At 36.7% G+C, this 15,292-nt stretch overlaps 1 protein-coding gene across 1 annotated transcript; it reads left to right on the top strand.

The window, feature by feature from the left end:
* Window positions 1-9,684: 9,684 nt before the first annotated feature.
* LOC109216712 lies at window positions 9,685-12,208 on the top strand. Its single transcript, XM_019380899.1, has 4 exons — window positions 9,685-10,384; window positions 10,473-10,587; window positions 10,675-10,795; window positions 11,191-12,208. Exons 1-4 carry the CDS (start codon window positions 10,284-10,286, stop codon window positions 11,997-11,999), a joined length of 1,146 nt encoding a protein of 381 aa, XP_019236444.1. The 5' UTR covers window positions 9,685-10,283; the 3' UTR covers window positions 12,000-12,208.
* Window positions 12,209-15,292: the final 3,084 nt, after the last annotated feature.

Raw genomic sequence — 15,292 nt, forward strand, 5'->3', positions numbered from 1 at the left:
AATTAGCTAGCAGTGAGAGCACAAACTATAGAAGAATAGCCTTTAGGAATTATCGTAATGTGGTTTCTCCAGGATTGATAGTGTGAGCAGAGTTAAATTATTAAGATTGTGTATGATAGTTGTGAATATGTTAGCTTTCCATTAAGTGAATAATGTAGTTTTTCCTAGTAAGAAAGATTTCTCAGAAGTAAGTTGGAAGATGAGTCGTCATTGACATAGAGTGCAAAGAATTGCAGAAAATAAAGAAAGTTATTTGGATCCCAACAAAAAAAAAGAAGGAAGGATCCGCAAGTATAATACCTTTTGTCTAAGGGGTGATGTGAAAACCATCAGTAAGTGCAGTTAGAGATTTGAAAGCCGAATAGTTAGCATGGGATATGAAAAAGAAAATCAGTTCGGTAATGAGGGAAATTGTATAATTACCACAGGGATTATGTATAGCATGCGTAAGAAACACAAAGTGAGTAGAATGATCACCGAGCTTAGTTATTGATGATGAAGTGATCACAGAAAAGCTATAAAATCATGCCTATTTATGTGTCGCAAGGGTAGTGCCATTGCACGAGACTCTAGTCTTCGGAGTACTGGTCAAAGACTTAGGTCAGAACAATGCTATAAGTATTTTAAGGAAGTGCTTAAGAAGATAAAGTGTGAGAAGTATAACTCATGATTGAGGTAGATAAGAGAACTCTGGTGAAAGATGTTCACCAGCCAAGATAGGAGTTTGACTTCAGACTCCGAAGATGACAGAGTTGTTGTCTAGAATAGGACTTATTCCCCTTAGTAGCCGAAGAGAAGGAGAAACAATTTGATGATCCCTACGTGTTGCAGTTGAAAGAGGAGATTCACAAGTATAAGATGGTGGCTTTTGAATAAGGGGGAGATGATGGTACTTTGAGGTACCAGGACAGATTGGGTGTTCCAAACATAGATGGACTTAAAGAGGGAAGATCATGTTAGAAGCCCATAGCCCCAGGTATTATTTCCATCCAGGTTCCCTAAATATGCATCATGACCAAGGAGATTTATTGGTTGAACAACATAAAAAGGAACGTTACAGACTTTGCGGCGAATTGTCTGAATTGTCAGCAAGTGAAAGTCGAGCAGCAGAAAGCCTAGTGTTTTATCACAGAATACACATATTTTGAGTGGAGATGGTAAATATGAAATTTATAATGGGATTATCTTGCTCATTTTAAAAGCATGATTTGATTGGATGATCGTAAATCGACTTACCAAGCCAGCACATTTCTTGCCAGTAAAGACTACAAATTCAGCAGAAGATTATACCAAGTTATACATTCAGGAGATTGTCCGATTGCATGGGACTCCGTTGTCCGTCATTTCGGACTGTGGTGCTCAGTTTAAAATGAACGTTTAGAAGTTCTTTCATAAAGGATTAGGAATAAGTTTTTCATCCTCAGAAAGATGGCCAGGCAGAGCGCTTTATTCAAACAGTTGAGGATGTGTCCTTGATGTTAAAAGTAATTGGGATGATCACATACCTCTCATTGACCTTGCTAATAATAACACCTACCACTCTATCAAGATAGCACTGTGAGAGACCCTGTATGGGCGAAGGTGTAGATCGCCAATTAGTTGGTTTAAAGTTGGAGAAGAGGAGTTGTTGGGACCAAATTTGGTCTATCAGGCTATAGAGAAAGTTAAGTTGATTCAAGAGCGTTTGAAGACGACTCAGAGCCGCCAAAAGTCCTATTTGAGCGTGCGGCATAGAGACCTAGAGTTTCAAGTTGATGATTGGGTGTTTCTGAAAGTTTCGCCTATGAAATGCGTTATGAGATTTGGGAAGAAGGGGAAGAATAGTATATAGTATATTGGGCCATATAGAATCCTACAAAAGATCGGTCAAATAGCTTATGAGTTGGAGTTGCCACCAGAATTAGCGGTGGTACAGGCAATATTTCACGTATCATGTTATAACATTCAAGTTTCTAGTACTCAGATGTTCATGTCAGTTCAATACTCAACTACTCATGTCAGTCCAATACTTAGATATTCATGCCAGCTAGTACTCTGATATTGATGTTAGTTCAATACTCAATTATTCGTGTCAGTTCAATATTCATATATCCATGTTAGTTCAGTATTCACGTATCCATGGCAGACCAATATTCAGTCAATGCAGTAGCCATTCAGTTCAATATCTCAACAGTTCAGTAATCAGGTATTCATTCAGTTTAGTATGCAAGTGTTAATGAAAGTTCATGTTTCCACCAGAGCCGTTTAAGGTCCGGATTTAGCAAAAGTTACAGTCAGGACAATCATTCGAGGACGAATGATCCCAAGGGGGAGATGATGTAACATGTCATACATTCGGACTAGGTGTGGATATGTTAAATCGGTATTAATTCGATATTTTAGATATATGAAGTCCTAGAGGGATGATTATTGAAGCAAGTAGTTGTTACGGAATCAAGATGGAGAGTGAGGTGCATAAGATTCGACAAATCGACTAAGTTTACAAAAGGTCCATCTTCCAGAAAAGTTTAGTGAAAATGTGTAAAGAATTTGCAAAAATTCAAAAGATGAAAGTTGTAGGTCTTTGAAATAGCTTTCCAACTATATATTATGGAGCCCGAACGGATCTATGTGCAAAAAGTTATGCGCATTTTACAGAATAGTGTATGATATACGCGCCCTGAGCGCGCCCCAAGCGCGGCCGCGCTCCTCCTGTGGCAGTGTTACTGCAATTTTGTGCGGTCAGGTGCGCGGGGGCGCTCATGGGGGGTCATTTTAAAGCCCTACTTCGTCCCCCACAGCCTCAGAACATAAAAACTTGATCTAAAAAGGGGAACTCTCAAAAACCTAACTCCTTAAGGGTCCTTCCACCACCCAAGGTGAGTTCTAATGGTGATTCTAAGTTAATTTTAATTTCCCAACATCTTATTAACATGGATAAACCCCCCATATCATTAGATAATCGATTGGGACATCATTGTTGAGAAAAGGAACCCTAAAACTCGTACTCAAGGGGATTGATGTTCAAAAAGGTAATGTCCTCACCCTCTAATTGATTCTAGCATTGGATTAATGATTATTGACTCTAGTTCATGAGATATGAGTTGATGGATTTGATAGAAAAGCATGAACGATTATAGGTTTGGGGTGTTGATAGTTGATTATTGGTTAAGGGTGTTGTTTACCTTATGGGTGATAAAGAATAATGTTGATTATAGCCATTTGAGACTTTAGAATTTATCTAGGAGCAAGAGAATGGGTTATTGGGTGTAGAGACACCATTAATAAGGACTATGAAGCTTTATTCTCACCGAGTGTTTGATAAAATGTCTAAGTAACCAAAATATGAGTATTATTGCTAATATGGAATCCGTTTGACTTGTATTGATATAGATTAAAGTTGAAAGGGTTGGCGAATGTTGTATTACGCTCAAGAGCAGGAACTTAAGGTATGTGAGGCTAACTTTCTATGTTTGGGAATTTTAATGATTCTCCCTACACTACGTTTCTTTTACGACGTTACTAATTGCCTCAGAAATATAGTTTAGCCTAGTTCCTTGAATATTTGCAGAACTTCTATTCTCTAGCTTCATAACTCGTTCACCACTTTCATATTAACGTTGTGAGCTCAATGCGTATTCAATATAGACTTGGGTTTGATGCCCCCGAGTCTTAGTACAGATTACTCAGTATGCCATAAACAGTTGAAGTTTCAGTGTTCATAATCAGTTCAAGAATACATGTCTCAGTCTAGTCCTATTCAGTATTCCAGTATTATGTAACTCAGTGTGATCCAGTATTCCAGTATCATGTAACTCAGTGTAATTGAGTATTTCACTATCATGTATTGCAGTATGATTCTCAGTTCCTGAATGTTGAACACCTGTATTTGGGCCTGAGGCTGTAGTTTATGCTTTATGCATCTTTGGGCCTGAGGCTGCAGTTTATGTTTTATGCATCTTTGGGCCTGAGGCCGCATTTTATGCTTTATGCATTTTGGACCTGAGGTTGCAGTTATGTATACATATACTTGGGCCCGAGGCCGCAGTTGTGCACGTATATATATTGGACCTGAGGCCGCAATTTAATATTCAGATAAACAGGTTGTTCATCATTCAGAAGAGGGAGTACTCATATCCTTACTTCCTTTATCATTTCAGTTATCAGTTATCATTTCAATTACCAGTTACCAGTTCAGTTATCAGTTACCAGTTACCAGTTAAGTTATTAGTTATCCATTATCATTTCAGTTTCAGTTTCAATAATTATCATTTTAGTTATCAATTATCAATTCTCAGTTATCTGTTTAGTTTCAACATTTTTTATTCTTTCTTTCAGTTGCTTTACATACCAGTGCAATTCAAATATACTGACGTCCCTTTTGCCCGGGGCCTGCATCTCACGCTGCAGGTAGTGATTTACAGGTTGATGATTCAGAGCGCTAGGATTCTCGTACCAGCTATTTGGTGATCCCCAGTTCTTTCGGGGCATTATTATTACTTTATAGTCTTTCAGTATTTACAGACAATCAGTGTTTTCAGTACTTCATTAGAGGCTTCATAGACTAGAGTAACAGTTAGACAGAGTCTCAGGCTTTTCATGTTAAGCTATGATGGCTGCAAATATGTTTCAGAATTGTATTAGTATTTTCGCACTCTGATTTATATCATCCGGACTTTTAGTATATCAGCATGTGTTAGTTTATCTTCCGCATTCAGTATGTTATGATATCACATGTTGATTCATCCTGCCAGTTGGTTCGCTCGGTCACATGTAGTCAGGCACCGAGTGTCGTGTTACGTCCAGGCCCAGGTTCGGGGCGTGACACTTTCTCTTTTTTTTTCAAGATTTCGGTAGAGTTTCAGATTTCAAATACCTACCTCTAACTCTTTTTTTTTTGTTTTCTTCTTTTTTCTTCTTTCCCTATTCTAGAAGCCAGTCAACATGCAAGTCGAAACAAATATATGCACAAGTAGCACGTAAAATGCATCAGGATGGTCTTATTATTTCGGGTATACCTGCCCTAGACGGACCCAACCCCTGTGTTGAGTCCCCAAAGTCAAATGCATATGATTCAAACAAGCGTTCCTACTAGGGATCTGGCATGAGGCTATGTTATTCTAGGTTTAAAACCTGGGTGTATTATTCTAGACCTGGCTTACCGGAGTGGACAACTCGAGGCCGGGGGGGGGGGGGGTAGGGGGAGGGCAACATGCCGGTAACCAATAGATCATCCAGCTTTTTAACTGATCCGATCCTCGTTCTAAATTAGGGTATGACACTAATAGAAAAGAACTCACGCCAGTGTGCACTTCCCAGAAGATTTAGAAGACTCAAAAAGAAGAAGGGTTTCGTAACAATTTTATATACAGTTCACAGAATATCAAAGCGGTAAAAAGCGGCAATTAGCATTAGGCTCAAACACGTAAAATTTAGATAATAAACGAAAGCCAAGTATAACAGTTATTCTAAGCTCAAATTCTGAACCCTGAACCAGAAGTTCTGGGTTCTTAGCCCCAGCAGAGTCGCTAGAGCTGTCACACCTCCTTTTCCCCGAGAGTAATATAGTTTTTCCAATTTAAGTGACATTAATCGAAATAGGATTATTTATTTTAATTTTAGAGTCGCCACTTGGGATATTTATGGTGTCCCAAGTCACTGGTTTATTTTAAATTCCAAATCGAGGAAATTGACTCTATTTTTGGCTCGTGAACCCAGAAGACCAGGTAAGGAATTCTGTTAACCCGGAAAAAGGTGTGAGGCACTCCCGAGTTCCATGGTGTTAGCACAGTCGCTCAACTCTTAATAATTGACCTAATTATCTGTTTTATTACATGTTTTAAACCTATTGTGCATTTCTAACTTTCTAACCACTTTTAAAGGAATTTGAATTGCTTTTAGGATTTATGGAATTTGTTTGAACAAGTCACGGTGCCGCGCACTCGTTTGTTTTTGTACACATTGCAAATCGCGTCACGAGAACCGTACCCACAATCTACAACATCTTTACTTTATTATTTTTAGAGGTTATGATCGGGACACATGAAATGCGCACCCGAATTGGGGATTATTTATCACGACTATACCATGGGAACCGTACCCATAGCCGTGATGATTTAATTACGCACTTAAAGCAAGCTACGATGTTCATTAATTATTTTTCTAAAGTTAATTTGAGATTATTGTTAGGCACGGAGTTATGGAAGTAAAATTATGGGGAATATGTTATGAATTTCAATGACACTTGGCCCATGTAGTGATTAAAGAAATGAACGTCTTATATATTTACAATAATTGGGCCAACTAATTTATGAACCGCCAGCAAACTAAATGTAAACGGGGAAGCAATAGCTAGACTCAATAAATTACACTTAAAAGACTCACTCTCTAATATGGCCAATCATCCTTAAATGAAAAGTAAATTCCCCTGCCCACTTAGTGAAACACTTTTATTAATAGCTACTAGTCTCAAACAGAGCTTTCCCCTTTTTTAAAAAAAAAAATCAAAAGCTCATGACCCATCAACACTGATTAATCATTCGCCAAGCTATGCCCATACATTTCTAATCAGAACAATCACAAAATGGAATAAGCCAATGACATTGAACTTTCCACACACAAAAAAAAAACAGAGCAAAAATCAACAAAAAATACTAATTCAAACAACTAAGAAGGCAACGCAGCAAAAATCAAAAGAAAACTAACAAAAAAAAACTATGATATTAGAAGCGAAGACGGTAATGAAAAGGAAGAATGAATCTCAAATGAATCTGAACAACGAGCCTCCAAACCGAATCTTTTGTAGATGAGCATAAATTCTCCGATATACATGAATATCAGTTGGACTCGACCGGAGCTAACGAACAACGACCTCGTATGCAACCTCAAACTCGACTAAAGCTTGTGTTCTAAGAATGTTTTGGGAGCTGATTTTGAGTGTTGAAATGGGAGCTTTACAAGGCTGTGTACGGGGCGGTTTCACATGCCTTTCACGACTGTTTCGAGGCGCGACGCAGCTGTATTTTTTGGGGATTGTTTCAGCTCTGTGTTTTTGGCTGATTTTTGGAGCTAGTTTGGGGTTGTTTGCAGCAGATTTTTGCTGCGTTTTAGGAGGTGAAAGGAGCTGATTTTAGGAGCTAAAAGGTGGCAGATTTAGACTGATTTTCAGCTGCAAAAGGAGCGTGGTTTCACTGGTGTTCATGGCTGGATTTTGGAGGTGATGGAGCAGCGTTTTCAGCTGCTCCGTCTTTTTGGAGTGTTTTTGCAGCTGGTTTGGGAAGGAGAAGTGCTGCATTTTTGCAGCAGCTTTGGAGCTGAAGATTGGTTTTAATCAAGGTGGATTTTGCGGCTATTTGGGGAGCTTTAGGGTGGGAGCTATGTAACTATGGAGTTTTCCATGGTGATTTAGGAAAATAGGAGAGATGGAGTCAAGCTCCTTCGCAGCTTTTTTGGGACCTCCCTCTCTAAAAGAAAGCTGCTCTTAGGGTTCTTTGTAGGCTCCTTTTTTCCTCTTTTGTGTGTGAGTCTTGGGCTCAAAGAACATGGGCTCAGAGTGGAAAGAATTAAGTGGACTCTTTTCTTTTTAACGAATTGGGCCTTGTGCATAGAGGTATTAAAATAAAATTATAGTGCAAAGTGTGTGTTTAAAATTACTACATGCTTAATATTTATTTGTTGAAAGCCTCTAACTTAAAAATTACACTAAATTAGATAAAGATATATTTTTTAAACTTTTCTTTCCTTGTAAATGAAGATAAAACTAATACTCTAAAAGTGTAATTCTTTTTGTAGTTTCTTTTTAATTTTCTTTAAAGAGAAATAAGAGCTAAAATATGTAGACTAAACTTAAAATAAATTTACATAGTAAAAAGTGATAAAAATTTAAATATAGTCAAAAATTAGGTGCTCACACTGCAACCTGCCCTGCCCTATTGAAATTTTATTTAAGTGAAGTTTTGCCCTGCCCCGCCCTATTTAGATGCTCCCCTGCCCTGCCCTGCCCTGCCCTGCCCTGCCCTGCCCCGCCCTATTTAGATGCTCCCCTGCCCTGCCCCGCCCAATTCATCAATATTCATTGAGCTAATGTCTGGTGGTTCCGGTGGTGGCGAAGTGGGTAGGGTAGTCATGGCTAGAGAGAAAAATATTTCCATTCTTTGTTCGTTCTATCCAATTCAAGTTCAAGATTTACGCAATTAAAGAGCTGCATTTTGCAGGATTCTTTTACAACAATATCTAATTGAATTCAAGACAAATCATTACAAATACAAGGGTGATTGCAAATTGTAAGAACCAGAATACTGGTCAGGTGAATTAAAGAGTGTATAGGTGATGAATTAAATAATTTAAATAGAAGGAATCATGGTTGGTAGCGCAGATGTTTTTAATGCAAATGCATGAAGTAAGGAGTTTTTAATGTTTTCCATATTACTGTATCAAGTGAAAATATTTCTTCTAATAGGAGTTTTTTTGTTCGACTAGCATGTGTTAAATTTGTCTAATTAACATAAGTTTAATGTTGCTCAACTCTGAGTAATTACTATCGAAACGTATTTGAGGGGTAAATTTGAACCTTTTCCTAAAGTACTATTTTGACACGTAGTTAAGAACAAATACAAGACGATTTGCTAATGAAAAATATAATAATTACTTAAAATTATGATGGAAGGTAGTTTTAAAAGGGAAACTTATACAAATATCCCATATAACTTTCAACTTACCAACCTCGAGCCATTAGTCATGAACTTACCAAAACTAGCCAAGCATATATAAAAATTAAAAAACCAAATAAATAAGGTTCTTTATCTCAAAGAATCACATGCAAAAATCTCCCTCCATATTTTTAAGCATGATTAGCAACATTAGATGCAAGATGGAAATGAAATTTCATGGATGAGATAGCAAATAAGATAATGAAATACAAAAAAAATATAATATTTCAAAAGTCTAAGCAAAAAAGCAACTTTTTTCAATGGGTATAGTTGAATTTCATTGAAAACATATAGATAAGTTAATATAAAAAATTTGAGGAAGATTGGAGGTGATTTGGACTGATTTTGTATCAAAATTCGTAATTAAATCGAGTTCAAAAAAGTTCTTCTGCGACACATGTATCAAAAATGTATCACAAATGTATCTCACACACAGGTATACATGAATATACATATGATACATAGTTGATACAAATATGATACACAAATGATACACAATGTGACACAATTTTTTTTTTCTTGTTCTAGTTTTACTTCAAATTTTCAATTCAAACCACCACAAAACTTCACCAAATCATCCTAAAACTGATATTCGAACTCTTTAAGATGTATCCAATCTATTCTAATAACACTCACTTAAAAAAAAAAAAAGCAAAAAATTGACCTAATTTTGCTACAAGTAGCTAATTGACTAATATTAGTAATATTTGACTAATATTAATAATATTTCATGAATTGACTAATTTTTGTAATGAGCTACTTAAATAGACATAACCGGTAATTTTCCATTTTAAAAAGGGTGTATGTAACAGTGAAACGCACAATGAAAAGGAGAGTGGATTAGATAAGTATATTATGAGGCTGGGGTTTGCCTAGCAATTTCCCCCCTACCGACAGTGACAATTATACATCATAACTTTTTTCTACATAGCTATGTATATATTACCCCACAAGGACAAAGCTCATGAATGGTCAGGAAAGAGAGAGAGAGGGCAATGACCCTTTGGGCCTGGGGAAGCAGGCATGTGTATCAGTGGGGGACACTTCACTATTATATCATAACAAACTCCCCCCTATGAATTATTGTGCTGAATGACATATCAATGAAAAAAAGATTATTTCAAGAAAGCCAAATATTTTAATAGTAAGTGCTAGCTCCCCCTAACACCTACTCAATTCTTCTTTTTTTTTTACCGGACAACCGGTGCACTAAGCTCATGATATATCGGGGTCTAGAAAAGTGCCGGACCACAAGTATTTATTATTCGCAGCCTTATCCTATATTTTCACAAGAAGTCACCGATTTCACAGCTCGAACCTGGACCTACTAATAACTTGGTAGCACCTTTATCGTTAAGGCAAGGCTCCCTTCGTTCCTCCTTTTTCACTGTTCAACTTTTTTTTAATATAAGGATTGGTAGATTCTTTAGTACTGTATAACTTAAAAATGTAATCTGCAACCAAAAGGGTCCCACTTGGAAGTCACAAGACATATTTTCAAGCCCTTTTAAACCTCAATTTAAGTACAAGAATTTTTAGTTGTTCTAGTTTTATACATATTGTAGCTTCTTCTTCTTCCTCCTCTGTTGTTGAATCATGCCTAAACCTGGTCCAAGACCCTATGAATGTGTTAGAAAAGCTTGGCATAGTGATAGACACCAACCCATCAGAGGTTCCCTTATTCAAGAAATTTTCAGGTATTTTTTTTTCCTTTCCAATCATTTTAATACATCTTCAAAACCATGAGAAGTTGTTTTTATGATTGCTTATGTCTGTTGAGAGTAGGATTGTGAATGAGATACATGGTTCAGCAACTAGGAAGAACAAGGAATGGCAAGAGAAGCTCCCTATAGTTGTCTTGAGAGCTGAGGAAATTTTGTATTCCAAGGCCAATTCTGAGGTTGAGGGTCTCTAATGCTTTTACCAATTTCCCCTTTTTCTTAACTATCTATTTGTGTTATATTCTTACCAATTCTTGTTTGCATAGGCTGAATATATGGATCTTAAAACTCTTTGGGATAGATTGAGTGATGCAATTGACACTATCATTAGAAGAGATGATAGTACTGAATCAGAATCTAGAGACCTCTTGCAACCTTGTATTGAAGGTACCCTTAACCTTCCTTTCCTTTTTATAATTTGTTCTGTGCCAATGATTATCATTTTGCAATGTGACAATATTTCTATTCTAACTTTTCAAGTTCTGTAATTTGTGACTTACTCTCTTTAGAAGTTGAATGGGAGCCTTGGCGTATGTGATTAGGAGGTTACGGGTTCGAGCCGTGGAAACAACCTCTTGCAGAAATGCAGGGTAAGGTTGCGTACAATAGACCCTTGTGGTCCGGCACTTCCTGGACCTTGCGCATAGCGGGAGCTTAGTGCACCACGCTGCCCTTTTTCTCTTTAGAAGTTGGGATTATGGTTCTTGATATAATTGTTTAGTTATGGTTTTGCATAGTGGATGATTTGATTGAAACATATTTTTTGTTGCATGATTGATTAGCTGCTTTGCATTTGGGTTGCTCACCAAAAAGATCATCAAGAAGCCAAAGGAACAGTTCTCCAAGATATTATCTAAGCCCTTTAACTCCAGAGTCTAATTCTGGAAATTCCCATGACAGAAATAGAGGAAATCCTATTCCTAGCAGTCCATTTTTCTCCAAAGATCATAAATTTTTATCGGCTACAGTCAAAAATCCAAACCCTTCTGGCTCAGAAGCTAACAAAATGTTTCCGTTCTCAACTCTGAAATTTCCTCCATCTGTTGGTATACAAACTTTGCCAATGCAGACTGCTCGTGCCTCGCCTAATTCTTGTTCTATGTATCCTTTGTATTACGGTTCTCAAATTGAACCTTCCGGCCACAAGTTTGGCTCTAGACGTGACCCCGAATCAAATGCTATGCTTGTGGATGAGAACAAGAAGTTTGCTCCAAGAAATCCTCAGTCATGTAACTTAAACGCTTCAAACGTAGCTTCTCGGGCAGATTGTGAAGATGTAATTGGGTGTGACTTATCGCTGCGTTTGGGTTCTTTTGTGGTTCCGTGCACTAGTGTTGACAACACTTTGCCTGAGGAGAACAAAGGTGGTGATATATGCAAGTTGAATGATCTAACTCCACAATTCAACAGAGGTTTGTCTTTCTTCTTAAAGGAAAATGTTGATAAAAATCAGCTCGAAACATCTTCAAGAAAAACGAGTTCCAATGGCAAAAATACGAAAGTAGCATCAGTTTTGGAAAAGCGAAAACTCGTTGAGGATCAGCAGGTTTATTGGCCGGTGAAGCTCCCTTTTAACAAGTTCAGGTCATAGGTTATTAACTTTAGTTTCAGTAGTTACTTTGACATATTTTGGAATAGGAAAGTGATAGTCTGTGTCTTGTAGTCTCCTAGCTGTAGTTTTGCATTTGCTTTGATGAGGTTTGTTTGTAAGTTTGTATGCTGCAAACTGCTCCTTTTTGAAGTGTTTAAATTCAATGAGTTCCAAATCCTTGAAGAAAAATCCAATGCTACTTTCTTTGTCCACTTGACTTTTACATTCAAGATCCATCGCCAGAAAAGGGCAGCTCGGTGTATTAAGCTCCCGCTATGCAGGATTGGACCACAAGGGTTTATTGCCTTACCCTGCATTTCTGCAAGAGGTTATTTTCACGGCTTGAACCCGTGACCTCCTAGTCACATGACAACAACTTTACCAGTTACGCCAAGACTCTCCTTCTCAAGATCCACGACTAAAATGATCCAAAAATTAGACCACACTATAAATTGTAGCAGTAATGATGTAGTGGGAGTCAGGATGAAGTGATTGATAAAGAAGGTCTTGTTACTTTTGAAGTGAAATGAAGGGTCTTTTTCAGAAAAGTGCCACTTTTGAAGTTTTGATATCAATGAATTCCAAAATCCATGTAGAAAGATCAAGTGCTACTTTCTTTGTGAACAAGGCTGTTTCTCTGCTCTTAATCTTCATATGGTATATCTGTACTTTAAAAGAGAGGTGGGTGGGGGCTGGGAAGGAGGCATCTGCTTGTGATTCTTGCATAAACCCCACTTGAATTGTACATTCAAGATCCATCAACAAAGCCAAATGGTCCCAAAATAAAAAGATAAGACCACACTATACATACACTGTAGAAGTAATGAAAGTAGGGTGTGAGGGATGAAATTATGGACAGGGACCTTGTTGCTTTCCAACTGAAGTGAAGGATCATTTCACAAGATCTGGTTACTGAAATGGGGATAACTGGACCCCCTTCTACTAGTATTTTCTTTCTGTACACCCGATGTTTACGCGAAACCAATTAGTGCTAAACATAGTGCAACCATTTATTAGGTTAAGCGAATGTATTTTCACTTTAGTTATTTACTAGTAAGGTTAAATTGCTTGATTACGTGTTAACACATAGTGTAAGGGGTCATTTTGTTGGGAAACAAGTTATCCCAGGATTAATTATCTCGGGTTTAGTTATCCCATAAAAATAACACTATATTCCCGGGATTGGTTATTTTTATCCCAACCAAATGTGGATAAACTCGTTTCAAATTTTATTTTGGGATTCATTATCCCTTATCCTTCGTACCAAACGAGTGATAAGTATTTATCTTTCTCTTTTTCTTGTGTGTTTGTGTGTGTTTTCCTTTTCTAAAAAACCAAAGTGCTGGAAATGATGTTAGTGAAAGGACTGCAGTTTTGCACATGACCTATTTTTTTTTTTTTTTACTTCTATTGCATGAGTTGAGTGAGTGATTTTCACACTTTATATACCATGATTGCATATCTGATGCTTTCTTGATTCGAAAGCCACTATGACACAGGCAGATTTTTGCCATCTTTTTCAAGAAAAAGGGGCCGTGTAGTGGTGACATGAGTCATAGAGTACATTGATATTAAAGTTTTGTACATAAAGTTAACATTTATTCAAATGCATTTACCATCATAATTAATAATTGAAAGAAATTTTCTGTTCAAATGAGGTTTCTATTCTGCCTAAACTTAGAGATAGATTTTACGGATATTGAGCTTGGAATGTTCATGCTACAAATCTTTTCAATACCACTATTTTGTGTATAGATCCATGATCTATAACGTTTTATAGAGATGAGTATATAAGCTGATAACGTGAAAAACTTTTATAGTATTAGTGCAATTAATCGCTTGTAGCAATTTATTACTCCCTCCGGTCTAAAATAAGTAATTTTTTAGTTGTTTTCACACAGATTAAGAAACTCAACTTTTAACATTAATTAGCATTGAAATTGACCATATTAACCTTTACTATCTCTTCACATAAATACTCCTAACACACACTCTAACACTATTTACTCCAAGGGCAATGTAGGAAAACAATAATTAATTTATTTTTGAAATCTGAAAAAATCACTTATTTTGGACCACAAAAAAAGGGCAAAAAAATCACTTATTTTGGACCGGAGGGAGTACCTTTTTTTCCCAGGTTATCATATAATTCTTGATTAAAACAAAAGTGAGATTAACATTCACGAAGGGGAGCCTTGGAGGGTGGAGCAACGGTGAAGTTGTCTTCGAGTGACCTATAGATTACATATTCGAGTTGGGAATTATGCTTGCATCAAGGTAGGTTGTCTACGTCACAACCCTTAGGGTGCGACCTTTTCTAGACCCTACTTAGATGCGGAATGCTTCGTGCACTGGGGGATTTGCTGCGGTACCCACTTTTTATGCCACCTTTTAACCTATACCCTGTTTTTAAAAATTATTGATTTCGTAACCAACTAACAGAAAATCCGTGTTAATATGACCATTATACCCCTTCCAAAACATATAAAAGTGCGTCTCTCCTCCGTATTCACATATTCAAATTACAGATCTCCTTCGTATCTCCTCCATCAGTCAGTTCCTCCTGAGAACGCGTCTCGTATTCAAATTCCATATTCAAATTCAAATTCAAATACATTGTAAGTATTCAAATTCATCTCCAGAATTCAAAATAGTTTTTGAATTTTATGTTTTCTGGTTGTTTGACGAATTTCAGTGAAGGAATATAAATTCCATATTCAAATCAAATTCATCTCCAGAATTCAAAATGTTTTCTGATTAATTCACTGAATTCTAATTTAATGTGTGATATGTTAGTAACATATTGCACTAAAAAAACTTCGGCCTAACAGCTGAAGTTTTTTATTTATTACTTAAAAACTTCAGAAGGAGCCTGAAATTTTACTCCTACACTGGTTAAATTAAAAAATGATATTGCACTAAAAAAACTTCGGCCAAGCAGCTGAAGGTTTTTGTTATTACTCAAAAACTTCAGCAGGAGGCTGAAGTTTTCCTCCTGCTGCTGAAGTTTTTCCTCCTACACTAGCTAAACTAAAAAATCATATTGCACTAAAAAAACTTTGAAGCAGCTGAAGTTTTTTTGTTATTACTAAAAAAACTTCGAATAGTTCGTTTCCTCTGCTATTTTTCGAATTTAAATAGAATAAATATTAAAAGAAACGCAAAAAAAACAACAAAAACTTAATATTTCATTAAAATATAATAAAATATAAAAACAAATTACATAAATAAACAAAACAAAAAAAATTAATCGTCCATTCCATCATCATTATCATCATCATCGTTGTCGCTTC

Source organism: Nicotiana attenuata, unplaced genomic scaffold, assembly GCF_001879085.1.
Source record: "Nicotiana attenuata strain UT unplaced genomic scaffold, NIATTr2, whole genome shotgun sequence".
NCBI classification, from domain to species: Eukaryota; Viridiplantae; Streptophyta; class Magnoliopsida; order Solanales; family Solanaceae; genus Nicotiana; species Nicotiana attenuata.

Bases quoted from the DNA above. Each gene is read 5' to 3' on its own strand.
- LOC109216712 (XM_019380899.1), top strand. From the start codon at position 10,284: ATGCCTAAACCTGGTCCAAGACCCTATGAATGTGTTAGAAAAGCTTGG. The intron at 10,385-10,472 runs GTATTTTTTTTT...TGTTGAGAGTAG, and splicing joins CTTATTCAAGAAATTTTCAG to GATTGTGAATGAGATACATG. The intron at 10,796-11,190 runs GTACCCTTAACC...ATGATTGATTAG, and splicing joins CTTGCAACCTTGTATTGAAG to CTGCTTTGCATTTGGGTTGC.